At 43.3% G+C, this 27,564-nt stretch overlaps 2 protein-coding genes across 4 annotated transcripts in view; one reads left to right on the forward strand and one right to left on the reverse strand.

Moving 5' to 3' along the window:
• Positions 1-1,236: 1,236 nt before the first annotated feature.
• Positions 1,237-6,082, reverse strand: EMC3 (ER membrane protein complex subunit 3). The gene is made up of 8 exons (XM_030501956.2): positions 5,819-6,082; positions 5,632-5,689; positions 4,764-4,857; positions 4,008-4,112; positions 3,244-3,325; positions 3,014-3,093; positions 2,318-2,400; positions 1,237-1,485 (listed from the first exon to the last, which is right to left on the reverse strand). Exons 1-8 carry the CDS (start codon positions 5,971-5,973, stop codon positions 1,357-1,359), a joined length of 786 nt encoding a protein of 261 aa, XP_030357816.1. The 5' UTR covers positions 5,974-6,082; the 3' UTR covers positions 1,237-1,356.
• Positions 6,080-27,564, forward strand: part of FANCD2 (FA complementation group D2) — a 40,659-nt gene continuing 19,174 nt past the window's right edge. The window contains exons 1-21 of one of the 3 annotated variants that reach the window (XM_030501952.1): positions 6,080-6,411; positions 6,832-6,933; positions 7,571-7,687; positions 8,098-8,165; positions 9,542-9,645; positions 10,315-10,375; positions 11,459-11,511; positions 13,972-14,050; positions 14,767-14,891; positions 15,840-15,927; positions 16,864-16,968; positions 18,116-18,216; positions 18,685-18,793; positions 19,491-19,526; positions 19,923-20,066; positions 20,970-21,104; positions 22,445-22,576; positions 22,852-22,959; positions 24,231-24,340; positions 25,698-25,758; positions 26,459-26,584. In XM_030501952.1, the coding sequence (XP_030357812.1) occupies positions 6,855-6,933; positions 7,571-7,687; positions 8,098-8,165; positions 9,542-9,645; positions 10,315-10,375; positions 11,459-11,511; positions 13,972-14,050; positions 14,767-14,891; positions 15,840-15,927; positions 16,864-16,968; positions 18,116-18,216; positions 18,685-18,793; positions 19,491-19,526; positions 19,923-20,066; positions 20,970-21,104; positions 22,445-22,576; positions 22,852-22,959; positions 24,231-24,340; positions 25,698-25,758; positions 26,459-26,584 (1,941 nt within the window). In that variant the 5' untranslated portion in view covers positions 6,080-6,411; positions 6,832-6,854. Of the gene's footprint in view, positions 6,412-6,546; positions 6,934-7,570; positions 7,688-8,097; positions 8,166-9,541; positions 9,646-10,314; positions 10,376-11,458; positions 11,512-13,971; positions 14,051-14,766; positions 14,892-15,839; positions 15,928-16,863; positions 16,969-18,115; positions 18,217-18,684; positions 18,794-19,490; positions 19,527-19,922; positions 20,067-20,969; positions 21,105-22,444; positions 22,577-22,851; positions 22,960-24,230; positions 24,341-25,697; positions 25,759-26,458; positions 26,585-27,564 lie in introns of those variants that run through there. The other 2 variants (XM_030501950.1, XM_030501951.1) reach the window with 2 other exon arrangements.

Consider the following 27,564-nt stretch of genomic DNA (forward strand, 5'->3'; position numbering starts at 1 on the left):
CTGAAAACATGACTTGTGTTGTCAGAGAAATGGTTATGAGCATTCAGGAAAGAGGTCTTTGAGGCAGAAAAGAACATCTCTGAGCTAAGGCTCCTGTTCAGAGGGGAGATGAATTTGGTAAGAACAGAAAACAGACTGTGTCTCAGTCCTGGCTCAGCTCCTGCTTTGAAGAGGGTGTGCAATTCTACCCCTCAAAAAAGGGCTCAGAACAAAGAGGTTGGGGAAAATAGCAGCCAAAGAGTATGAAAGAGCTTCTGTTTAAGCATTTCCCCAGGTTAGGACTCTCGCCTGGGGCAGAGAGATCTGAGGAGCTCCTGGGGAAGAACAAGCTAGGAAAAGTTGCTTTCTGTTCTCTACAGTCCCAGGAAGATGCAGGAGGCTTAAACTGAGGTATTTGTTTTCTCCACCTGCCACAGCAAATAACTGAACAGGGACCACAGGGAACAGCCAGGCACCCTTGCTGGGTGTACATCCTGGCAGGCAGGAGGGGCTCTGTGTAGAAGGTGCCTGTAAATGGACTTGGGAGGGATTAAATTAGTGGGGAGATAGCCTATGTGTTTGCTTCCTCTGTACAGAAATGCCATCTCTGGCTCTCTGCTGCCCAGAGTCCTCTGAGGAGCTGCCCTGCCCAGGACTGAAAGCAGCAAAGACGGGGCCAGAAGTTGCCTGTGTGTCCACCAGCAGGTTGAGCAGGGCAGGTGAAAGCAGCTAGGATTTTGCAGCACTGGGTGCAGGCTCAGATACGAGAGGAAGGTGAACTGTCCTGTGCTTTGCTGTGAGCAAGTGATGAGTATCTCCCTCTTGCTTTTGTTTTCTTCTGAGAAAGCTTCAAACCCCAATTATTATTGCAACAGGAAAGAGAGTACACAGAGGAAGGCCAACCACTGCTTTCAGAAAGCGAATCCTCGTGCTGCTGTTGAAGATGTGTTACTTTGTCACCAGGTCAGTTTTGAATTGCTAACACGATGATGTTGATGTTCAAAAGCAAACAATACCTAGCTATGCCTTTGTTTAAGAAGTTAAAACCAGAAACATTTAGTTGTACTTTTGTACTTTTTCAGTCTCATGAAGTTTTAAGTTCCTTAAGCAAGCTTGTTCTTGTTAGAAATGTTAGATCTTTTCTCCAGCATACATTTCCCAGGAAGAGAAAGAGAATCCCAGCTAGAACCCACACCAAGAGCCTTTGGCTTAAATACAACATACTTAGTCCTGGGGCTCAAATCAAAGTGAGGTAACTGCAGTTCTGAACATGTTTTGTTTTATTCTCAGCCTTTCTAAAATACATTATGTAGTTTTAAGTAAGAGATTTCTTTTCAAATTACTTTTACAAGAAGAGACAAAAGCATATTCTCAAATTCAGAAGATGGAGGTCTGAAGTTCTTCCTTAAACATGCCTTCGAAATGGAGGTCTTTTGCCATGAGCTCCTCTTCTACATCTTCTAAGGCCCACTGATGATCAGTCAATTCTAAAGCTTCCCATTCCGTCTGCGTTGACAAAAACCAGAGGCAGAGAAAGGAAAGCAACACACTGTTACAGTAGTTACACAAGAACTACACAAAGCAGTGCTTACCCTAAAAACTGCAACAAAACCCAAGTTCTATTAAAAGCCCGTCAATCCTGTCAACTCCTTGAAATCAGTGTTTTATGCTTAATTGAGTATGAGATAGTTGGTCAATCCATCATAGTAATTACAAAAACTACATTATCTGCTTTTTGAAAACCCTCTTACCTGGAATTGTCCATTTCTTTTAAAACAACTGCCTCTAGAAACAGTCAGTTCTGTTCTGGAGGCTCGAGTGCTTTGTGGCTAATTCTTTAGTTCAGAGACATTTGATAAAAACCAGTTACATGTCAAATATTTTGCAACTGATCCCTGACTTGATGTGCTTCATGAGACTGTTCTCCAACCAGCACTCTCCCTGGAGCTGCAGAGCTCCATTCGTTATGCCAGGTCTTCACAGCAGCCCAAGACCCAAGAACAGAATTTCATCCTAAATATGAGAATGATGTCCCCTGCTACTCATTTTCCACACAACTTTTTGGGAGTCAGCTTCTGCTTTGGAACTAGACCTCAAGGGAAATGAAAAAATCTTCCTCTGCAAAAGCAGATGGTGGCACATGAATTCAGCTTTTGCATCAGGAATGATCAGGTTTACTTCAGGGTATTAGGGCTCTGCCAGACCCACGGCAAGCTCTAATTTTAGGAACAGCAATCCAGAGCACTTCCCTTACTTGACACAGGAAGAGGCCAAGTTACATACAGCCTACCATCCTGTAAGTTCACAGCAAGTGGGAATGCAGGTGGGAGTACAGTACCTTGAATGCTTTGTTAGTATCTGCTGGCATGGCCATTGCTGCCCCTGTCATTTGTTCTTGCATCACCCTGGACTGATCTGCAGCTGCAAGAGACAAATGAGAAATGAGAGGCTGATCTTTTTTGTCATTTAAACAGCATTTCTTGGAGCACAGTGCCACCAGGCTGGTTTCCAGCTATAGACTAGGAAGTTGCGGAAATGCACAGAATACAATACTAATGTGCCAGAAAGAGTTCTCACAAGACATCTTGTTCCCACCCCCTACATCTCAGCTAAATTCATCTTAAATATGCAGACAAATTGAGGAAAACATGGTCTTCCACATTCCCAATATGCCCAGAAACATATCCTAGCCCTACATTTAGCATGAAAAAATCTTTCTGTCTTTCCTTAAAACTTGCTAGAACTAAAAGCAAGCCTGAGAGCAAAATTTCTGCACATGGATTTGATGGGAAGGAAAGCATGGGTCAATTACCATGGAAGTTCATGAGCAGTTTGCCAGCAGCTGGTACAGAAGATTTGGATACCTGCTGCAGGTGATGTCAAACCTGGCCATAACCTGAGAGTAACCTCACAGAAGTGCGAGAGGCTTTCAAGAGCTTTTTGGCTGGAAATTTAGAAATGCTTCCCCAGCCTCCCTCAGAAGTCATCCCATGGAAGGAAAAGCAGCTCTTCCACAGAAATGATGGTGCCTTACCATTATCTTGGCCCAGGATGAGAGTATAAATGCTTCTGAGTCCAAACACATTCAAGAAGTACCATGAAGCAGAGCTCACCCTGATAAATCAGAACAAGCATGGTTGATTTCAGCTCAAAGCTGGCTTGTGACCTCATTCCAGAAGCATGCACAGACCATTCAAGGGTTATTAACACATTCAGAATTTTCCAAGTGATGGTTTGACCTTGCTTGCTGAGGACATGGCTTACCAGGACGCATCTAAAGTGAGCAGCTCAATTCCCTGCTGCAACATTGGCTTAAAACGCAGTGTCAGAGGAAATGGGACTTTTGCTGCAGGATGAAAAGAGCCCAGTTTCACAAAGTGACACTACACAATTGCAAAGCAAATGGCAAAGCAAGCAGACAGTGCTTTTATTAAATCTAGTATTGTATGCATTGCATTCAGAATACATCAGGCTAACAGGTACTTTCGAAAAAACTCTAGCTCTGTATTTGAGTATGAAAAGACTTTTTGAAACTGAATCTGATGACCAAACCCTCACAGGTAGTGTTTCAGGAGAATGTCTTTTGTTAAGGAAAAAGATAACCACATAAACAGTTAGAAAAAAAACCCCAGAACTGTCCATTTAAGCAAGTATTTTTTATGTGTACACCCTGCATTACACAGTAACCAACTCCCTAGACAGGTTCAGAGGAAAATCTACTGCATCGAGTTGAAGTTTAGGCCGTTTTAGTAAATTTAAATACTGGGTTTGTGGCTACATTTGTTCCCGAATACACGAGCTGTTTTCTTGGTGACTGTGGTCAGTACTCTGAAAACTCTCTTCCCTCCTTTGCTATGGGGCAAGCAAATCAGTGCATCTCATGGCGTGAATAGTGGCAGTGCCACAAGCCATATTCATGCTGCTTCCAGTTGACTGCTTTCAGGTGGAGACACAAATCTCTGATACAGCCCAGACCCTCGAGATCATCATCAGAAGCACACCACACACATGTTATTCCAGACACTTACTTGTGACAAATCCTGAAAATGTCATGTTGATCCAACCACCGATGAGGATCATAGGCAGAACGTTGGTTACATTCCCTTTCATCATATCTGTCAGCATGGTTGGATCTGCAATCACAGATTTGATGTGTGGTAGCAGTGTATCACAATAAAGGGAAACAAGACATTACTTCACCCAGGTCAACTATTTTAATTAAGAAACTGCGTGAGAGGTAACAGTCCTGTCCCTGGTGGCTGCTGCTTGCAATAGGATGGTGTGTTTTCTGCCATGTCTGACCCCATCCCTTGTGCCAGATCGCTGAACTTGCTTGACCCCTCTGTGAGCTGATTTAGCTAAAAAAGGGACAATGAACTATCTAGCTAATATGCTGATGAGGTCTTTGGCCACATTAATAAGTTCAGAGAACTTACTAACATCAGTTAATAAGTTCTACAACAGTTTAGAGAAGGTCCTGCTGGCGCAAAAAGGTGACATAAGGACACAAGTGAGAGCAGGACGTTCCATTTCTGGCAACACTGAGGTACTTGTGGTCTCATGAAATGCTGCAGGCAGCTGGAGGTTGAAATTAAGCAAAATGAAGTGACAAGTTGCTACCAAAGAGAGGGATCTCGCTCCCTCCTCCTCCCCAAAACCCAGCAGCACAGTCCCACCCTCTCCCTCACATCCCCAGAGCTCTTTGCAAAGTTGATTCACCTTCCTGCCTTGGCAGAAAGTGAAGAGTTTTTCTGCCTGGCAGCATTGATGGTACCTTAACGTACCTGTCATTGGTGAAGGAGGCACTACCTTTCTTTTCGTTTTCTTAAAAAATCCATCCTCTGGGTTATTAAAAAAATATTTCCGGGTCAGGAAAGACTGAAAACACCAGAAGAAATGAGAGGACAGAAGCATTATGTCTTGTTCAGACATGCAGACATCTTATGAGCTCTTTTGCAACACATCCATCTTTCTTGGGGAGGTACTTCACTGCCAGTATCTCTAAAGCTGCTCACTTCTGTTCCCCTGGCTCCAGAGCACCAGCTCTCTGCCTTTCTAAAATTAAGATAATTCTAAATGAAGATAATTCTAAGAATTATTTAATTAAGCATCTACATTAATTAAAGAGCTCTTAGTGCTTTGTGCAAAGTTCTTACTGGTTCAGCACTGATACTGGTACTTTGGTCATCTTCATTCCCTCAAGGTCACTTCTGGATTTTACAATATAGATATATGGCAGCAACTGAGCCAAGACAAGCAACTGAATTTTAGTTCAGCAAACGCTACAGCTGACATTGTACGACAAGCTCATTATCCCAAGCTTTTATTAAATCCCTATGTATCTGTTGGCAGACACTAAACATGATGGATTAGATACAGATTTCATTGTAGCATTCAGTTAAAACACGGAGTAGTGGAAGCTAACATCAGTATCAGGGAAAGGACATGTGCAGTGGTCTTGTGACCGTATCTCCTGGAGCATCTGCTCCCGGCTGCACTTCCAGACGCTCCCGGGCCGGGGGAGCCCCAGCCGGGCCGGCTGATCCCATGGGATACGCGAGCACACCTCGAACCATGGCCCTGCGCTGCCGCGGCTGCGCGCCTCCGAGCTACCCTCTTCGCGAAGCACGAAGCCACTCGCGCCGCTCCTACCTGTTTGGGAATGTATTTTCCATTTTCCCGAAGGACTCTGCTCCGGATCAGGACTTGGCTGGAAAAGAGACAGGTCGCGTTAGCGGCGCGGCCGCAGGAGCGGGCCGGGCCCAACGCTGCCGTCCCCGGGACACCGCGCCGGGCCGGGGCACAGAGGCAGGGGCAGGGGCCCGGCGGCGGCGCTGACCTGTCGGACACCTGCTCCTGCGTGAGCCGCTTGTCGCTCTGGAGGAGGATGGACACGTAGTGCCGGATCATGCCCACGAAGAAGGTGATGAAGACGATGGGCAGCACCACCCACAGCCGGATGTTGGAGTCCAGCAGCAGCTCGGGCTCGCTCATCCTGCCGGTACCGCCGCTGGGCCCGGCTCCGGCCGACACCGGGCCGCCCGCCACAGGCCCCGGCGCCGCTTCCACTTCCGGGACCAGCCCTTCCGCCGCCGCCGGAATGGACGTCACTGGGTGGCGGTGGCGGGAAGCGCGGGCTGGTCTCGTCAGCGAGCCGGCTTCGCTCGGCGCGTCCCGCCGAGGGTAGCGCTCCGCGGGCGGAGGCCTCTCCCGCAGAACCCGCCGTGACGGGCTGAGGGTGGCTGAGCCTCGGCGTGCCCCGTCCTGCCCTGGGGGCGCCCCGCTCTGCGGTAAACACCGAAACCGCCAGGTGTTTGGGCACAGGCACGGTAAAGAGCGAAGCGCTCCGCTCGTCCCTGGCCCGCCTGTCTGCTCCTCGGGCCCCGAACAGCTGCTGGAGGCTCATCGTGCGTTTTCTTTTCAGTTTTAAAGGTGAGCCAGGGTTTATTATTTCTTTTTAACCGCTGACACCCACCTGAAGAGGGCAGGTCAGGGGAGGTCCGTGCTGACAGAGCTCTCCTTGGGGTTGGTGCGGAACACGGGGTCAGCGTGGCTGGGCAGGCGAAGGCCATGTTGCTGTTCAGAGCCATGCCTTGTTTTATGAGGAGCTGAATTTTAGAAAAAGTGACATATTACACTGTTTAAACCTAACAAACTCTAAAATCTCAGCCTCTGCAGCAGAATAATTTGATGCAGTATTGGTTAACCAGGCAATCTGCCTTTCTGTGAGCAATTTCAATTTCTGGAGCATCTCCCTTTGCTATGCACTGACATATTCTAGATTTGCTTACAAAAATATGAGTTAAAGTCATGTCTCTTTTGCTCATTTGTCTTTTTCCTGCATTTTTATAGGCAACAGCAAAGGTTTTGCTACCATGGTGTCAAAAAGGAAGCTGTTGAAAGCTGAGACTTCTGGAGAGAACAGCAACGCAGATCCGCCGAGTAGGTGCTCAGGTATCATCTTATGGGGAGTGGAGACCCGCTGGGAGAGGCAGTGTCTCCCAGGCAGGGAGAAGGCCAAAATGGCAGTTTTGGTGATGCTAATTGTTAATGACACTGTTGGTTTTTTTAAACGCCTTGAAGAAAAAAATCACAATAAACCACTAAAAGCAGTGCTGCATCTTTTCTTAGTCCCACTGTTTTCATACTTTGCTCATTGTTTCCTATCTTGAGCTTCACTGCCTTCAGAGTCTGCAGAGAAATCACATCTGATCAAAAATGATGTCTGTAAATCAAACCACGATTACCTCTCTCTGTAGCTGGAGCTTTAGCAGATGGGTTGATACCCAAGAGAGGGGTCAGGTGGGAGAACCTAAATCAAATTTGTGCTTTTCAGGCCAGAGGAAAGTATGTGCTCATAATCTGTTGGTGGGTATGTCTCACATGGGAGTAGGCCACTGCAGGTGTATCTTAGCTGTCTTTGATTATGGATCACAAAAAAGGGGTAAGAAATGTTCCTTTCTGGTGTCATGCTGCAGGGAAAATTGCTTTACATGGTCTGTGCATTGGGTTAATTTTGAATTAGCTGTTTATTTGAAGGGTCCTTGTTATTCTGATTTGATATTTGATGTCACCTATCTTGTTTTCTCAGAAACAAAGAAGTCGCGGATTTCTGCCCCTGATAGAGTGGAGACTGAGGGAATTTTTGAAGAGCTCATTAGAACATCAGGAATTGTACTGAAAGTTGGGGAGGGACAGAATGAAATAGGTACGAGTTTAACTCATGGCAGCTTTTTGGATGTATACATGCAAAGTAAAAAGACTGCTGAAAGATTATTGGAGGTATATGAAATAAGATTAGACTGCATCTGTGATGAGTATTGAGTTACAAAGGCAGGAGCTCTGAAACAGGAAAACAAACATGTCGTTGCCTTTCAGCTTGGACAAGGCCCTCAGGAATTTGTATATTAAGCCTTTTTAGTGCTATGAGCTACTCTCAAGACAGACTGCAACAAGCACAAGTGGTGATGCCATTCAGGCTTTTGCTAACTGGACTGCTCAGTAGAGCAAATGCAGAAGTGTTGGCGGGTGGGTTTTTGAGAGCTTGTACTCAGCGTGGCTGTTGTTAGGATGTTGTATGGTCTGGTTCTTTATTTTCTTTTTAAACATTCTCCTTAGCTGTGGATCAAATGACTTTCCAGAAGAAGCTCTGTCTGGCCCTGGAGAAGCACCCAGCCTACCCAGGCGTGAGTAACAGACTATGCTTTGGCAGGAGCCAGCTTTAAAGCTGCTTGCTGTGTAGCAAAAGGTGCAAATGCAGCTGCCTGTTCATGCTAGTCCCATACAAAAACATAGAGCACAGCAGCTTATCTTGCGTTTCTGTGGTCCAGGTTCTCTAATTCTCTCAGTGTTGCTGTTCCAGTCTTTTGTTCCCATTCTGTCTCATCTCAGCTGTTAGGTCTGAATAGTCAGAAAGAGATGACCAGCCTGTGCCTCTGCTAAACCAGCCTTGGTGTGTGTGCTTGTGGTTTAACCTGACAGGTAGCGAAAGAGCACACAGCCACTCGCTCACTCCCTACCCCAGTGAGATCAGGGAGAGAATTGGAGGGGGAAAAAAAAAAGCTAAAATTCTTGGGTTGAGATAAAGACAGCTTAATAGAACAAAAATGGGAAGCAAAATAATAACGATTAAAAAATTAGAACATACAAAGCAAGTGATGCACAATGCAGCCGCTCACGACCCACCAACTGATGTGAGTCAGTTCCTGAGCAGCAGCCTCTAGCCAGCTTTCCCCCCAGTTTGTGTTCTGAGCATGATGCCATATGGTCTGGAATGTCCCCTTGGCCAGTTGGGATCAGCTGTCCTGGCCATGTCCCCTCCCAGCTTGTTGCAGCCCCAGCCTGCTTGCTTGTGGGGTGGGGTGAGGAGCAGAAAAGTCCTTGACTCTGTGTATGCACCACTCAGCAACAACTAAAACATCTTATATCAATATAATATCAACTTATTCTCAGACTAAAGCCAAAGCACAGCACTGTACCAGCTACTAAGCAGAAAATTATCTCAGCTGAATGCTCCAAGATTGGTTTTGCACACTTCCACCACCATGCCCTGTCAAAGTAATTCATTGGCAATATCATTCAATAGTCAGAGACTCTTAAGAAAGAAAAATCACTTACTTAACTTTCTAGTGGAAGCTGTGTTTGGTTTTGTGTTGGCTTGGAGCTGGCAGCATTAAAACCATCAGTGTGGTACCCCTCTCCAGTCAACAAGCCCAGTGTGAAAATCTTGAGGCCAGTGATTGACTGCAAATGCTTTTTGGGTGCAGCTCTTGCCACACAAAATGTTGCTGTCTCAGCTGAACAGGCAGATAGGCAAAGCTCTTTTAAATGAAAGTAAAATGTAAGACTGTTGCTTTAGAGTTATTTTGTGGAATAATTGGTGTTTCCTTTTGGAAATGGTTTAGACTAGAGTTCATTTATTATCCAGCATTCCTTCCAGCACTGTTTCCATCTGTTGCAGTTCCCTGGCTAGCTCTTCCCTGTCCTCATCATCTGCTCCTAAACCACAGGAGTTGATGGGGGCGTCTTTGCAGAAAGTGGATAACTTCTCTGTGCGTTGCAGGTTGTGAAGCAATTTATCAGTGGTTTGGAATCTCACATCAAGGACAGAAACCAGTTCAAGAACTGTCTCTTGCCCTGTTCTCCCATACAGACCGAGGGGTCAAGGTCAGAGAACATGTGTTTCGTCTTCCCCTTCAGTCAGAGCCTCTAGTCTTCCCCTTCAGTCAGTCTCTAGTTAAATGCCATGTAACATTAAGCAGAGTGCAGGGAAAGGCCATAGCTCCAGCTGATACACGAGACTTGTTTCTTATGCAGAAGTGGCTAGTGTAATACACTGCTCCTCAGCAGCAGTAAGTTTAGTGGTAAGTCATGGAATTTACCGGCTGCCTGTGGCATGTGTTGGGCTCTGTGGCATTTTATGGCAAGAACCAAATTCCGCAGGGGAAAAACAATTTGACAAGGCTGGTGAAGGTCAACTGGTTTATGACAATTTTTCCAGGAGAGGCAGCTTGACCACAGAGACTTTTGCATTTCCATCTCACATTAGTCTTGTAAAGAGTAAGCTTGTTGAGAGCTGAAGTGCAGTTTTAAATTTGTGTGTGTGTGTCTGTTACCAAAACTTTCCCACTATTGCTTCTTTTTAAAGAAGCAGCAGTGGGAAGAGCTACAGCCTGTTCTCCAAATGTGTTTTGCATTGGGTGTCGTGGTCTAGTGTGAGGTGTCCCTGCCCATGGCAGGGATTGGAACTAGATGATCTTAAGGTCCTTTCCAACCCTAACCATTCTGTAATTCTATGTTTTTATTGCAACTGTGGTGAAATCTTTCATCTTGCAGGACTCGACACTTGTATTGTGACAGCCTCATTAAACTGCTTCTGGGAATTAAGATCTTACAGGTATGGGCACCTTAGTTTGCTCTTTACAATGGTGGTGTTTAGGGATTCTTCTGCTTTCTCAAGTGGAGGATTAATAGAACTTGTGAGGCAGATGAGGCTGCACCTGGAATAGTGTCTGATACAAATATGCTCAGGGCACAGAGCACATGGCATGCAAGAAGAGACAGAGGGAACTGGGTTTGTTCAGTTTTAAAAATAGAAGATTAAGGGGTATTTTGTGGTCTTCAGATATATAGTTGCCCAGTGTAGAGAAAATAGATTCTTCTCAAAGGTGAATGGGGGCAGGACAAGATATGACAGCTTAGGTCAGCCACGGGAAATTGTGATAGTATATAACCATTTCCACTGTGGAGAATGTTTCCTTTAAGTGCTAGAACAGGTAGGCTAGAGAGGTGATTGAAACTCCATTATTGGAGGAATTTGAACCTTGGAAGTGTTTAAAAATGGGCAAGATGCTGAGCAACTTGCTGGCAAGAACAGGGTCTGTTAAATTGTATGCAAGTTGCATCAAGAGGTATATGGAGTTGAAGTTGACAGATATCTTGCCAAGGCGTGGGAAATCTGAGCAGCTGTGGGTTTAAATCCTCTTATAATTAAAATGTTTTAAGAGTTCTTCTCTTAAATACATTTTTGGAATTGCATTTGGGCCATGATTAAGGACTGGGGGGGCAGGGAGAGGAGGAAATTAGACCTGCAGAGGGAATGGCAAAAGCATGTGGGCCTTGTTTTCAAACTTGTCTAAAGTTGATGCTTTAGATTCCTGTGTAGTGAAAAGCAACTCAGCTGGGTCTGAGAAGGATGTTTCCAGGGGAATTGCGTATCCTGCCCCTATGCCCTGATTCTGTTAGATAATGTGGATAGTTTATATCGCCCTCAGCATTTCTGGGTTTCTCTTTCCAGGCTGTATGCCTCCTTTCTCTCATTTGGCAAGAGATTTCTTATACAGGAAATATTTGTGTTAGTCCTTTTGAGTGTTTTATTCTCTGCATATTTAATCTGTTGAGAAAGATCAGGTTTCGTGGCAATGCTGCAGCACAAGCAGTAAATCATCATCCTAACACTGTCCTTTTGCCTTTCTTCTAGCCTGCTGTCATAACACTGTTGTTGGAAAAGATCCCCGAATTCTTTTTTGACATGTGAGTGTAGACTCTCTTCCCTCTGCCTTGAAATGATATTTCTTCTTTTGGACAATCAGCAGCTGTTTGACTTTAACAGTTACTTCAAATTTACTGGAATGGATGTTTGCACTGATGGTTTTTTTTCTTCACACATATGCAAAATTATCTCTGAGGTACCAGGATTTTAAACTTGTGGGTGCATAAAGCAGAAGGCAAATTTATAAAAGCTGAAATACAGACCTACCTCATGATTCATTACACTTTTCATAGCTATTGGCACAAGCTGGGAAGTATCTCAGCAAAGGGACTACAGAGCGTCTCATGATTTAGAAAAAGATGAAAGCAGATGGCAGGGTTTTAGGAGGCTGCTGAATGCAAACAGGCCTCCTTTTAAAAATGCAGACTGTGGTCGAACAAGGAAAATGAAAAAAGCATCTATTGGTTTTTAAATGTAGAACATCAGAGTAGAGGTGCAACATGGCCAAGACTTGAACATTTAAACTCTTTTTCTGTTGCTCTGGATGCTCGCTACGGAGTTAGTGGAGCAGGTCAAGGGATAGAAAGAAGCTGAGGCTGTTCCTGATAAAGTGTTTGTTTCAGTACTGAGTATCGAGCAGGGTACAAATGCTGTAGAGAGGCTGAGTCTGAGAAATCATCTCAAATTGAAATCTTGTTAGAGGAGGGTTTAACTGACAGCCACAAGCACTGAATCGTTTTCACCCAAGAATTCTAAAGGATCTTGTATGTAAAAGTGATAAGCTATTAAATGTGCACTTAAAAATGGATGCTATTACACTTGTCTCCTGTTAGACTGTAAGAAGAGTGAAGTGTTATTTTCTATGCATTAATGACCAGTTAAAGATGGGAGGGGAAGAAATGAGTGGTCCATTTTGCAGGAGGAGGAGGATGGTCCATGGGGATCTGGTTGCTCAGCATGTTTGTAAATGAAAAAGGAAATGAAAAGTGAGAGAACAATTTATGGTAACAATTTCCCCAAATAATCTAATCTAAACCTAATTGTGAAGAACAACAGAGTTTTTTCAGTGGACTTCCTACTGATTTTTGTTTAATTATAGGATAAGAAACAACATTCATTACAACTAGTCTGTAACCACACCTGTACTGACCCACCAATTTCTCACAACTCTGTCCTATAGACCTTAATGCCAGTCAGTGCCTGGACAGAGCACACGCAATGTACTGCCTCCCTGTAGGAAGGGTAGGGAGAACTTGGTTTATCCACGTGATTTGGCAGCAGCCAGCTTATTAATACATCTGTGCTCCCAGACCAGTGTGACCAGAAGTTACAGAAGAGGGAGGGCATCTGAGCACAGCTCCATAAACCTTGTTTTCTTAAAAAAATCAGACTAAAATTAATCCTGATTGTATAAAGACAATGACAAACTCAGTGTTTTCATTGAGGAAAGGTGTCTTGTATGAATGTTTCTTTTTGTTTCTTACTCTTTAGTATCAGTTCCATGCTTAGCAGTAGACAAAGCAGCAAAAAAAATACTAGGGAAGGAGTTGGGAACAAAATGCAAAAACATCATGTCACTGTAAATGCATGGTACAGTCACATTTTGAATGTTGCATGCACTTCTGGTCAAGCTGTCACAAAAATCTAATAGAACAGTTTCTGTATAAGTAGGGATTTATTCTAAATAAAATAGAATTCTGCCTGCCTTCAAGCGGAAGGCTTGAAGATTGGCAGAGAAATGACAGATGTCTGTAAAAGCAAGAAAGATTCAGAAAAGGTAGTTGAGGAAGGTTTAGCCACTTAGTTTCTAATATCGAAGGCAGCAAGGAAAAAAAACCAGAAGTACTATTTCAGATTATTCCACTGAATGTGGAATTCAGTGCTGGAGAATGTAAAGGTTAGAAGTTACACACAGGGGTCTTTGTTGTTTTTTGTTGTGTTTTGGTTTTGTTTTGTTTTTAAGGCTTAGGGAAATTAAGGGAGGATAAATGTACTGCTGCGTAGCGGACATGGAGTGGGTGCCAGCTTCTGCCTTGGAGATATGCTGAACTGCTCATTGTTGGAGACTGAATGGATGCTCTATGAAAGGATTGCTCTGTGAATGCCCTGTTACACAAAACTTACCCAAAAGCATCTAATACTGAGTACAGCTGGGGACAGGGGTACTGGGCTCAGAGGACATTTAAGCTAAGCTGGCGTAGCCACTCTCATGATATGTGGCACAGGAGATCTGAAGTAGAGTCACATTGTATGTTTTGTTTTTTGTACCCTAACTTAGATTGTTGGTGGTGGTGTATTGAAACAGGCTGGTAGTTTTCCAGGTAGTAAGAAGTAGGGTTCTTCCTGGGTGGTGCTAAAATCTGTAGGGGTGTTAATGATATTTTTATAGAATGGTTTTGATGGTTGGTTTGAATTGCGTCTCATGGTCTTGCTGACCAGTAGCAAAGCTTTTGGGTGTCTGTAGGTCTGACTAATCTGTGTTTCACTTTCTGCTGTTTCAGTGTGGGCACCTTTGGAACAGATTTTCCCCGGCTCATCATCAATCAGTTTAAATGGCTTGACAAGTTTCTTGACAGCCAGGTGGGTACCGACAGTGCAATCACATGTAGGCTCTTTCCGGTCAGCTTCTGGAATGCTTCTCAGGTGAGATGAGATCAGTTATTGTGCTAATGAGAGCTGATGTTTTCATACTCACATGCTGAAAGAGAGATTTAATTTTTTCTGGTGTATTATGATTGCCTTTTACTCTTTTTCTTCTTCACTTGCTCTAAGTCTCCTTTTTCATAAATATGTATCTGTACATATGTTTCCACATGGGTGACCCCATTTTAAAGCTTTTGCTGGTAGGAAGTTACAATCCCCCCTTGTTTAATTTTAACTAGAGATACTGGATACTTGCCAGCATCTGGAGATTAATTCTCTATTCCTGCTTTGGTGGTTCTTTTTCTTCTTTCCCTAAGTTAGTTGATCCCTGTGGGTTTGTACTGGAGGCCTCTTCCTAGAGAGTCCCAGAATGAACTGCATCAAGAAGTCACACTACCCACCGAGGAGCTTGCTGTCGTGTTTCCCACTTTCCTTTGTTTACCAAGATAGTTATATCCTACCTGTAAAATGTCATTCCATAAAAGTATGTGCTATGATTCACAGCTTCAACAGGGCAATGATTTAAGGGGCAGTTAGCAGAAATCCAGACAAATGACTTACTGAGTGACCTTGTATTCATAATGTTGCTTTACTAAGGAACCACTTGCTCACAGTGAGCCTCAGCATTTTACAAGTATTCTTCTGGTCTGCAGGATCTTGTCAAGAAGTTAATGCAGCTGGTTAGTGTCTCTCCAGTGCCAATCCAGCATGATATTATCACCAGTTTACCTGAGATCCTGGAAGATTCCCAGCAAAGTGAAGTTGCCAGAGAGCTCAGGTACAAATGATTCTGTTTGGGGCTTTTGTATTTTGGTGTTTGATTTATTTTTTCCCCTGGCACTCAGCAGAAAAGGACATCGTGCATTGATGTTGGTTGCACCAGGACTGACTGAAGTAGTAGGAAAACAGTCTGGTTCTGTAACATTCAGAGGCAGCTAGGACTGGAGGACATATAATTTGTCTTGTTATGCTCTTAAATAGAGGTCTAAATGCTTCAAAAGTGCTTCTATCTGAAAAAATTGTTACACTCTTGACTCTGAGCTGCAGTCCCGTGGTCAAGAAGGTGCCAAGCCACAGCTTGCTAGAAAGCCAGCCCAGTTTATATAGGAAGCATTTGTAAATACTTGTCCAATTCTTAGTCTGTTTTCTATTGACCAGTGCTGGGAAAAGGATGCTGAATGAAACTGATTATCTGGTTGGACCCATTGTGCCTTTCATTACATGTTTGTAATTTTTAGAGCAAATCCTGTGAGTGGGGAGGAGGTCACACATGAGGAGAATTCAATCCCTGGCTTGAATGTAGCAATCTCATTTACACTTTGCTGGTGGCCTGTCCATGGGACAGAAGTGTGGCTAGATGGTATCAGGTCCAAATCGTGTGTGGTTAAATCATATACCAGCAATCTCACGATTTTTTTCTATTCATTGTGAACCCAGGACTTTTCAATTTTCAAGTTCTTGCTTGGGGCTTGTTCCAGGCCTTTGTCCATGCTCTCTGTTTTTATGAGATTTGAAAAAAAGTAGATTCTTCCTATCTGCTTCTGATCAGCAACCACAAAATCACAATTCGGCATGTTCAGAGAGGAGTGACAATTTGGGGAACAAGTTTTCCATGATGCCAGTGGCATACGTTGTCAGTTTCAGAAGTTTTTTTGGACTCACGCAGTTTACTAGAGAATCATCCGTGGTTCATTTGGCTCATTGTTTTCTTTTCCTTGTGAACCAGCTGCTTACTCAAACAGGGCAGGCGGCTGACAGTTCCAATCCTGGATGCCCTTTCTCGTCTGGATCTCGATGCAGGCCTTCTGGCTGAGGTGAGAGTTTTTACTGAGCAGTTGAGCAGAATCCAGCCCTGCTTAGCAACACAAGACCTAGAACTGTTTGGTCATTCAAAGAGTTTTGCTAAGTTTTGCAAGTCCTGAGCTTGCTGAAACGGGAAACGAGTCAGAGAAGCTCAAGCTGTTTGGTGAGGAGCAGAGACATTTTCTAGCTGTTACAGTACACACTCAGAAATTTCAAATACACCTGTTTTAGCAAATGCAAAAGCACCTTATCCTGCTGCAGTAGTTTTGTACTGTCTGTCTTAAACCTGTTTATTGTCACTGTTTCTTTTTTTTGAAGTACAGTGACCACTGCTATATTCTAAGTAAAGGCAGACTGGTGATTAAATCATTGCACAATCATAGTTTTTCTCTGCAGAATGCTGAGTAAAGGAGAAGAGTTGGTAGGCCCTGGGTCTTCTGGCCATGCTGGATCGTTGCACTTCTTGCAGTTAGGCTTCTTATGTAGAGAATAAAATTGGTTCATTTGAGTGCATTAAATACTATTTTACATAGTCCCAAAAGGCAGCACTGTATAAACAGGCTGTGCCTTTTCTATGATTTTCCCTTTTGAAAGCCAGTTAAAAAATGATGGAGCCAAGCTCTTCTCAACAGTGCCAAGTGAAATGATAAAGGGCAGTGGCTACAAATTACAGCCTAGAGGGTTCAGGCTGGATGTTTGAAAGGAGTTAGGATTTGCAGCATTGACACAAATTGTCAGAGAGGTGGCAGAGCTTGGGGAGTTTCCTCCATCCTTGGGTGTCTTCAAGACTCACTTAGCAAAGCCAAAGTGAGTCTGATATAGTACTGACAATATTCCTGCTCTGGGCACAAGGCCGGACTATAAGCCTCCAGAGAGTTCTTCCCACTAACATAACTGTTTCTGTGAGCCATGGTTTTACAGCTGACCCAGTGTTGCTTTCTCTTCAGGTGCGACAGTCTGCCATGACCATTGTGCCTTCTGTAAAACTGGAAGATTTGCCTGTAGTAGTAAAATTCATTCTCCATAATGTCAAGGCAGCAGATGCAGTAGAGGTACAGTCTTTTGCTCTGTACTAAAGACCAGTAAGTTGTCTAATCCAGTGCATGTTTTAACAGAGAGCAGTTGCTTCACACGCAGAGGTGTATGCTTTAATGTTGTCAAGCAAAATTTTTTATTGCCAAGGATCAAAGCACATGTTAGAAACTATGTCTGTCTTCTGATGTGGATTGGGTTATACCTTCAGGCCTGGGAATTGAAATGTCTTCCTTTCTGCTGCCTATTGTAGAGTTTTCTCATTTGTTTTCAGATGGGGTTTTTTTTTTTTTTGGTGGTGTAAACATCATAAAGAACTGAAAGCAGGCAAATTTTCTTGAGCTAAACTCGAACTGAAGAGCTGTAGTTAACTGGCGGCTTTATGCCTCTGAGTTTTATCTAAGAATTGTGCTTTGTACAGACCTTTTAAGGGTTTTAAATTCCTGATGTATCCATGGGACTGCAACTTGGTAATTTTCTTGTTTTCTCCACTGAGTTCGTGTTTTGGAAACATTCCTACAAAATATAAGCTTCTTCAGGTTTTGAAGTTGCTTTAACGAAGGAAACATAGTCAGAATAATTTTAAAATTAACTAGATATATTTTGTTGAGCCGATGTTGCTGAACTGTTGAACATGCTTTTTTTTCATGCTTTGAGGAAGCCTCAGCCTAGGCCACATGAGGATTGGGATCTGCCCAAGTCTGTAGGGAGACCACTGTGAAAACAGCATGCCTATAACAACAAGCTGGTCTCTGCTGATACAGTGCAGTTTGACAGCAGCCAGACTGGTAAATTCATCCCCCAGAATTCCTGTAGCTGTCACATATCTTGCTCAGCTGCCAAACAGGATAAAACTAGTTCACAGCAGCATACAGCAGATATAGGTGGGCATTTCACAGAATAACTTGTAGGAAATCCTTTCCTGCTTTCTGCATGCATCTGCAACATCATGACATGACAGGTGAAGAGCCAAGTGTTGCTGGTTTATTTTTAAAGTTAAAAAAACCAGAACCCAACAACAAAAAGCTTGAGCATGGTTAAATGTTTATGAATTTACAAATACATGAGTGTTTCATTTGTAATTTTAGGGTTATTCTTGGAGATTGTTTTCTTTTCCTCATCTTTTTCTGTTCCTCCCTTATATGTGCAGTGATTTTTATTTTACAGGTGATTTCTGATCTCCGTAAGAACTTGGATCTGTCATCATGTGATCTGCCCCTGAAGATCCTAAGTTCCCAGAAGAAGGTTAAAAGTCAAGTCCAGGCCAGGTATTTTAGTAGATTTACATGATTTTCCAAGGGTAAGATGGGACAAGAGGACTTTAGCTCTTCTTTACGTGGTCTCTCTGGCACACATGGTTACATACATGAGCCTAATTTACTCTGTGCTGACACCTTTATTCCTTCCTGCTTGGTGCTAATATAACACATTGGTCAGTCCTTGCCCAGCCAACTTCCCCTGCCCTTCATGTAGTTCCTTTTGAGCCACCTGCATCCATGTCTGCATGGGGGTAAGCAACTCCATGTATAATAATGTTGCTGCCAGTTCATCTGAATCAGTAGGTTTTTGGTTGATTCTGTGACCTCTGCTTCTACCCCTTCTGAAACTCCCTATCCTTGCCAGAACATTCCTGTTGGAGAATGGCTGCTCTAAGTACCTGCTGTGACTGCTAGGCTGCCTTGTTCCTTCTACTACAGTATTTACAATGACTGAGTCTCCTTTCTGATCATTTACAGTTCTTCCATGAGCCAAGTAACCACCAGCCAGAATTGTGTAAAGCTACTTTTTGATGTGATCAAGTTAGCTGTGAGATTTCAGAAAGAGGTCTCTGAAGCATGGATTAAGGTAAGATACATGCTTCAGTCCTTGTTTCCTTATTCAGACTCCTAGGTTGAGCCTGAACCTTCTTGTAATCAAATGTGATATTAAAAGACAAATGTTAACCCTTCATTTTAGTGGTACAGATTTCATTCTGTGTTCCAAATTAGCAGTGTTTTTTCAGGAGTCTGCTTTCTTCCTCAGTTACCAATTTCACAGTTCTTGCAGAGTGGCCACTGAGCTCCTCTGTACAGACCCCAAATCTTGAAGTGCAGGATAGACCTGGTTCTGCAGGTTTATGAGAGCAAAAATGAGTCCCCATATGACGAGATTGAGCTGTGTGAAGCCTTAAGGTGCTTGAAAATGTCCAGCTAGAAATGAATTGGTATTGGGCTAAATTTAATTGTAAATTGCATTTCAGTGTAAACTAGGAGACTGTTTCTTGTTCTCAGCTTTCATTAGTAAGTACATGCATTCTTTTTTCAAGCCTGATATTATTTTAAAACATCTTTGTTCAAGCTGAATTTTTGTGCTGGTTTTTTGAGCACCTTCTGGGTTCTCTGCTGTTGGCAAGATCCAGTTTGCTGGCTTTGACAGCTGTCCTGTTGTAGAGGAGAGAAATCTGTGAGCGGGATTTCTTCTGGTGTCTGCCTTTTTTTGACTTGGTTTTGGAATACAGTAGTGTGCTGTAGCATAACAGCTTTCTTGGTTCTTTTGCTCTTAGGCTATTGAGAACAGCACGTCTGTATCTGACCATAAGGTAATACTTTTGACTCTGCACTTGTCTCTGGAGTGTCCTCTTTTGCTGGTGTTCCCAAGGGCTTTTTTCATGATTGTGCATGAAGAGATTTTTCTAGTTGGAGCAGAAACTGCCAGTGATGTTGCATGGGTGGTTCTTTTGGCATTTGACTTGTTCCTAGTATAACAGCCATCCATTTTCTTTGTAACTCTTAGTTAATCCCTTCTAAATGTCAAGGGACAGAGTTGTCCTGCTTTAATTCTGTCCTGTTGGACTCATAAGGTTTTTCTACAGTTCTGGTTGTTGATGCTTTTTGAGCTCTTGACTTCCTTCTCAGTATTGATTTCGAAGTGTATCGCTGTTTGAACTGTTTAATATCTTTTCAGTGTAATGATTGGTGGCTATTTCCTCCAAAAGGTTCTAGATCTGATGGTTTTGCTGCTAATCCATTCTACAAACACCAAGTACGGAAAGCAGGCTGAGAAATTACTGAAGAGCAAAATCCGACTGGGCTGCATGCCAGAACAGCTGATGCAGAATGCCTTCCAGAATCATTCATTGGTCAGTGTTGATTCTTTTTTATCTCCCAAAGATCTTGTCAGATGATGATTTATTCCAGTTATGTACACTTCTGTATGTTCCAGGCATGCTGTTATCTCCCATATTATTTTTACAAGTTCATATCTTTACATGCACCATTTTTTCAAGTGTTTTCTAGGTCTAAATATATATATTGGGCATATGTTTGTTACCATATACCATTGGGCATATCTAAGTTACCATTTACTATGAGAAAACTGAAAAGATCATTGAAAAATGATGCAGTGCTACTTGTTGGAGGTAGAGGGCAGATGAGAAACACTGAGTTATGAATTTAAAATTAATTGAAGTATAATAATGCCTTAAGTGGGCACATTTTATTCTAAGTGGGTTTAATTCAGTTCTAGTTTAACTCCTTTCCAGAATAAGTTAAGATAAAGTAAATAAGGCCATTCCCACATTTGAGTAAGAGAGAGCTTGTCGGTCAAAGGCATTTTGTGTGATTGAGCTGAGTTTAAAAGTTAACTTATATTTTTGAGTATCTTGATGTGGTGGAGTCCTTCTGGTAAAGTAAGGCCAAGCGTGTTTCTGGGGCTTATATTTAGTGGTACTCTGCTGTAATGTGACTTCCCTCATGTTACCCATAAGGGATATGCTGCTGTGAGCTCTGCAGCTTTGCAAGTTGGCTTCTTAATCAGTCTATAAATCCTTTGTGTGGAGAAGGTTGGAGAAATCCATCCAGGTGTGCCTTACCTTCTCTTGTTGCGCGTTTATGTGAGAGAGGACAGTCAGAGAAGGCAGGAAAGCACCTATTAAACTAAACAGAGCTTTTGGGATGAGCTGTAGCACGCTCTTTATTTAGAGAACTGAGTGTGTTGAAAACAAGCAGCAATAACGTCCTTTTTCATGATGTCTGTATTTCAGGTTATCAAAGACTTTTTCCCTTCAATCCTAGCAGTTGCTCAGACGTTTCTGCACTCTGGACACCCAGCCGTGGTTTCCTTTGGCAGCTGCATGTACAAACAAGCTTTTGCAGCCTTTGACTCTTATTGCCAGCAGGTATAGCATGATGGATGGCATCTGTTGTGTTTGCATTTGCATTTGCTCTAGAATGTACGTCATGAACCTTATGGGAAGAGGATTTGGGCAGTTGGAAGCCTTTGGAGAGAGGTCTGTGCTGTAGATTAGGCCAAGCAGAAGATGGGGAACAATCACAGCAAGACTCTGGTAGCAAGTGACTTAAGTACAGAAAGTGCTGGGAGGAGCAGGGAACAAATAGGCAGTCCTCTGAAGTGACGGAACACAAAATATTTAGAGAGCAGAGGGGACTGTGCTGGGTGTGCTGCAGTTCACAAAGCAAACAAGTTGGCTGAGATCTAGCCAGGAAGTCAGGACTGGCCCCAGGGTCACAGAGGAGATTTGTTCATAAATCCATATTCCTGTTCTGTCTTACCTAGTCACTTTGAGCATCCTCTGTTTTAAAAAGCCATTGTTATAGTTTGTATTGAAACTTTTTTCCCCTTTCCTTGGGTAACTTACCATAATGAAAAAGCTTACACAGGTGGCCCTCAGAGCTCTGAGCAGCTTGGACTCCTGCTGCTGTTCTGAATAATCACAGACTAGACTTTCAGCTCTGAGCATAAGTTCCTGCAGACATGCTGATAGCAGAAAATTTGGGGACTTAAGACAGCTCTGCACAAGCTTTTGGATGTATTTGTGCTTTTTTGGGGCACAGTATTTTTATAATTAAGACTCTTGTCTGCATTCCTTGTTACAGCAAACTTAATAAATAGATGCACAAAAAAAAGGCAACTGGGAAAAACCTGAGATGCGAAGGCATACTTTGTATACTTCAAAGTACTCAAAGTAATACTTTGAGATGTTAAGAATTTAAAACAAGGAGGGCTGATTAGCAGTTAGTGACATAGGAAAGACTCAGAGCTTCAGGCAGTGGATGGGAGTGGAATAAGATCCCTGTCCAGAAGTGCTGTTGATGAAGGTTGTGAAGACACAGGAACTGTTGAGGTTAGAGGCGATGTCTTCCTGGGTATGGTGCAGTGTTCTGTGTGCCTAATGAAATAGGGTAGATGTGTATAGTCTTGAATGTTGGTAGCAAAGAGCAGAACCTGCAGTAGTGTTAGCAAGCAGGCAGGAAAAATTGGTGAGAAGCTATATGATGGAATCAGGAGAGCTTTTAGAACTGAATAAAATTCAGGTTCAATAAAGTCAATATTGTGGATATCAGGAACTAAAAAGCAAACTGAGAAGGGACTTTGGATAATATGTTTGAGTTTCAGGTTGATTAGCTGTGCTTGATCAATGTATTCTGTAGGAGCAGAACAGGGCAGACATTTTTCTGTTGATATTACCCATGGTTTCTTCGGGGCTTTTCCCTTTAGGAGGTTGTCACTGCTTTGGTGACCCACGTGTGCAGTGGAAATGAGACAGAACTGGACATTTCTCTGGATGTGCTCACTGATTTGGTGGTGCTGCACACAGCCCTGCTGATGCGCTACGCCACTTTCGTGAAGGTATGTGTGTTTCAGGGAGCACGTGAAAACCCCTGTATTGTTATGGTAGTCAGCTTGTTCTTCCCATTCAGCCTCTGGTAAAATGAACTGCCGTAATTAAGGCCAGAGCAATAGTTCTGCATTTATGTTTATTCAATCTGAATGTAGCTTTTTCCTGCATATACCAAAAAGGTAAAGTTAATTGTCTTCCCTGTAGTTGGCAATTGATGTATTGTTGGGAATATGGAAAGGGATTCCTAATACATTTGAGTTGATTTGTGGCTTCTGTCTTACAGACCATTTTAGACTCTACACAGAAACTGCATCCATGCCAGATCCGGAAGCTCTTCTACATTCTCAGCACACTAGCATTTAGCCAGAGGCAAGAAGGAAGCTATATTCAGGTAAGGAGTATATATTCCTTAATATATATTAAGGAAGCTATATTCAGGTTAACTCTTTTCGGTAGCACAACAGAAAGGAGCTCAGGCTGTGCTTTGGTCCTTTTTGCTTAACTTCCAGAGTTTGTGTTGTGCAAATAATGGCCTCATCTATGAACACTGACTGATGTTAGGAAGAAGCGTTCTGCCTGTCCCCCTCACAGATTGCAAAAAGAAGGGGAGGAGTGTAAGCTCTAGAATTTACTCTGAGCTGAGAGTTTGTAACTGTGGGGATCCCAAGCTGGCAGTTTGTCCTCAGTGATACCAGGACTCCAGGGGTAGATCATCAAAGAGATTGGTATCCTGGGAGCCAACTTCCTCTTTGCCTTCTCTTAACTGTGCTTCTAAAACCAATGCCTCTTCGATATGAGAATCTACAAACAGATTAGGCATTTGTCTTTGCACTGCACAGGTCATTCCAGAGGCATCTTGCCTAGTGAAGGCCAAGAAAAGATAGCACAACCATGTACTGTCATTTTCTTTGCTACCAGTTTGATCTTGTTGGGACTGGTAGGTTGCAAACCATAACTCAAGCCTTCACCTCCTGTGTCTAAAGACCTCTCTCTGGTCAGAGCTTGTGCTTTGAAATCAATTACTTCCTGGTACCTTCATTTAGATACCAGGAAGCTGAGCTGTCCCTTAGCTTTGTTCAGGACCCACTTGGCAGCCCTCTCCCTGCTTAGCTGAGGTTTCTGTCTTATATCACCTACTGTTTATCAGTTTAAGGGGTCAGGCAGAACATACCCTTTTGTCAGAGACACTATTCCGGACCGCTTGATGCCTGCCCTGTTTTAGCCTCTGGCTGGCTGTTCATCCTCCTCTCTCAAGGTGATGGCTATCTTGATTAGCATTCCTCTGCCAGCAGTGCAGGTGCAGCTTGGGTTCCTGTGGCTGATTTGCTACACACTCTTCTGTGCTTTGCTTTCGATCTCTTTGACAAGTATTAGACTTCTCATCCAAAAGACTGGTCTCCCAGCTTCCTTGAAGCATCACACTTCTACGACTTCCTCATGCTCTCAGTGTCAGGAGACCTCTTAGTCTATCATTAGTGGTCCAGTTATGCCCAGTATTTTCATAATGAAAGAAATCATAGAATGTGCGTGTGCCTCTTGCAAGGCTGTAATCCCAGTAAACCACCCCCCTGCAGCCTTTAGAGATTATATTAAGTGAAGATGCCAATAGAATTGTGAGTGATGCACACAATGTGGTGACATGGTCTGTGTCTTTCTTTTTAGGATGATATGCATATGGTGATCAGGAAATGGCTTTCCAGCACAGTTCCCAACCACAAACAAATGGGGATTATTGGTGCTGTTACCATGATAGGCAGCGTGGCATTAAAAAGGTGAGAGAAATTGTAGCAAAGGTGAATTTAACATGTTCAGTTCAGACCAAACCTGGAGCGGAACAGAGGAAGGGGGGCATTGCCTCTGAGCTCATGCATATCCCGGTCTAATCCAGGAATGTAAAACTTTCCTGCAGTGCTTGGTGTTACAACCCTCACCTGCTGCTAATCTCAAAGGCATCCTGAATTCCTTGTTAATGCCCATTCATGGATGTCTTAACTAGCACCAGCAGGACCTATTGCTTGGGAAAGCTAGAAAGGAAGTAAGGAGAAAGATTATTCCTGCTGTGCTGGGCATTGACATGACCATTTTCAATGTACTGTGTACATGATTTATGAACAGCAGTAAACCAGGCAAACTCCTGCTAAGAGCTGTGGCAAAGATTTAAGCACTTGAGAAATAAAGATTTGATTGGTGTTGGGAAGTGTTATTTAGCTCCCTGATTTTTGCACTTCTTAATAAAATGCTTTTGCTATTTATTACGGAAAGAGAAAAGCCCATCTTAGCTCCAGACCCTGAGACTGGACTTCCTTGTGGTTGCTCCCATAGCACTGACATCAGACTTGCTAATTTAAAGGCACTGCTTCAAGTCTAAGCAGTGTTTGCTAATACAGTTATTTCACGAGGAGATTTAGAAAGTTCTAGAAGGTGAATTACAAGGATAAAAAAAACCTACAAAGCAAACAAACAAAAGAAGAGCCTGTGGGGCCTGTCAAGGAGTTTGCCAGGTAAAGTGCACACAGATGATCTCAGCAGGTGGAAATGTTCTGTGTGAAACATGTTCTGTGCCTTGGGAAAAGGAGTAAATCCCCAGGAAATCTGTTTGACCTGTAGAGAAATTCCTTCCCACTCAAGTCTGACCCAAACACATGGGAAAAATCTGTCTGCTGGCACTTGAGAAATATCTTTGTATCACATTAGATTGTTGTGTAACCTACTGGAGTCCTGTCTGATTTCCTTAGAGAAAGATTAAAGGAGACAGACTTGAAAGCCAAGGAAAATCAGAGGAAAATATACCTTTCTGAACCTTGCAAGTAAGCAGCAGGAATTTTGAGTAGCTGTCCTAATGTACAGCTACAGATATTAGGCTTATGGTAAGATGAGGCTCCATGGCTTTCAGCAGAGAGGATGACTAGAGGGCCTAGGTTTCAACAGGTTGGAAAAAGCACATCCTTGAAGACACTGAGTCTTGTCTCACAGGTCCAAAACAGCAGCAGGTCTTTTCCTAATAGTGTTCCAAAGAACATCTTTTTCATGCCTAATTCTCCAATTTCTGGAGGGAGAACCTTGTGTGTGTGATGGGATTTGCATATCTAAGTGTTGTGCAACAAAAGTAAGGTTATCAGTTGCTTTCAGGAATGAAGGAGATGGTAGTTCCTTGGAGAGACCGGAGCTGAACAGCGAGCGTGACGAGCAGGTGAGTACCAAGAATGGGGCAGTGTGGAGAGAGGGAGGATATGGTCAGCCAGGAGGTGTGACTGGAAACAGTCTTAACTGAAGTAGTGTGTGTGTCTGGGAGTTAGCTTTACTGAGCCTGCGATTCTCATCCATTGACTGTGGAGACAAGAATCTGTTAAAAATGGTTTTGGAGAAACAAAGGTCTGTATTAAAATAGTGCCCACTGGTCTTGCCTGCCGCTAGGCCAGGACAAGCAGTACTGCAGTCATCTAGTGGAAGTCTTCTATCCAGATGTTACTTCAGACACAAAGGGAAGAAACAGGACAATTTGCTTCAGTGAGCCAAAGGCAACCTTTGCCCTTCCTCTCAGCTTGGCAGCAGTGCCCTGCAGCCATCTAGAGAGAGTACTTCTGCTGTAGAGAGTTGTCCTGGCCTTGGCATTTTTCCTTAGTTCCTGTTGAAGAACCTTCTTCTAGGCTGGCACTCTATTTAAGGGTGGTCCCAGGCAGACTCTTTTGTGTTTTCTCATGGTGGAGCTGGGCCTTAAAAGACCATGTTCCGTTTTAAGACTGGGTTTTAAACCACCGTGGGCTGTTACTTAGAATTGAAGTTTTTGGATATGCCTCAGAGTAAATTAGTATAAAAGGGACTCTAGATAAAAGCTTGAGTTGGAACCATTTACCATGCCCATTTCTGCAGACTGTTCTCTCTCCTTTCAGCTTTCTAACTTGCTGGACCTTGTGGGCATCTGCTGTGAGCAAACACCAGAGGTCTTGGCTCTGTACTATGATGAATTTGCCAACTTGATTGAGAAGCAGAAGGGGAATCTGGACTTGCAGCTCCTGGTATGTTGCACAGTAGTTTGAACTTAATCACTTCAATAAATTCTTCAGAAACATGATCTATGCATGCTTAAGGTCCTGTAAGATACTGATCAGATAAAAAATCCTCTTTCAGCTCTCAGGTTTTTTTGGTTGTGGCAGATTCTTCACTGTGCTTCAACAGCTTCCTTTATGTTGACTTTTAAATGGCAACAGGGAAACCTTTTAAAGGAAAACTAAATGACATTTTTAAGGCCTGCTTGTAAGATTCATAGATCAAAGTAGAATCTGAAAAAACTTTAAACTTAGTATTGAGATTGGCTTCTGGTCAGGCTATTAAGGCTATCTGATGGCTAAGGACTTGGAAAAGCCACAGTCATTTATGGTAAAAAAAAATAAATGGTATTTACGGTAATAGGAGGAGGTTTGTGAAGGCCACTGGACAGCTCTTTCTTCTCGCTAGGGATTCTTTGCATGTGGTCTGTACCTGGCAGGAGGGTACAAGCCATCTTGGGGCGCAGAAGGGCATTGATGGCTGCTGTGGCATTGATCACTCTTAGTGGCACAAGTGCTCTTTGCACTTGCTGGTTATGGAGTGAGGGAAGGCGAGCAGGGAGCTGTGAAGTTGCTGGCAGTCTAAACAGCTCTGTGCCTAGGGCTAGAAGTGCCAGGCTCCTGACTTCCAGCTGAGCGCTCCAAGGAGGAAAAGAAAAGGAAGGAGGGTTTTTCCTTTTTGCTTGAAAGACTGAAATGCAAAAGCAACCTAAGGTTGTTCTCACAATTTTTGTTCAGGCTTGTTAGGTCTTTTCATTGTCTGTCCAGACCCTGTCAAACCTATTACTTTATATCTCCCTTGTTTCTAATGTGAAGTATGTGGGACATATTGTGTGAAATCAAATTTTGCCAGCACTTTCTAGCCATTTCATTCTGGCGATCCGCTGTTAGGACACAGAACTTCTCATGGCTGCTTTCCTCTTCTAGCCACCTGCTCTGCCTCTGCATCA

Source organism: Strigops habroptila, chromosome 11 (assembly GCF_004027225.2).
Source record: "Strigops habroptila isolate Jane chromosome 11, bStrHab1.2.pri, whole genome shotgun sequence".
Taxonomy (NCBI): Eukaryota; Metazoa; Chordata; class Aves; order Psittaciformes; family Psittacidae; genus Strigops; species Strigops habroptila.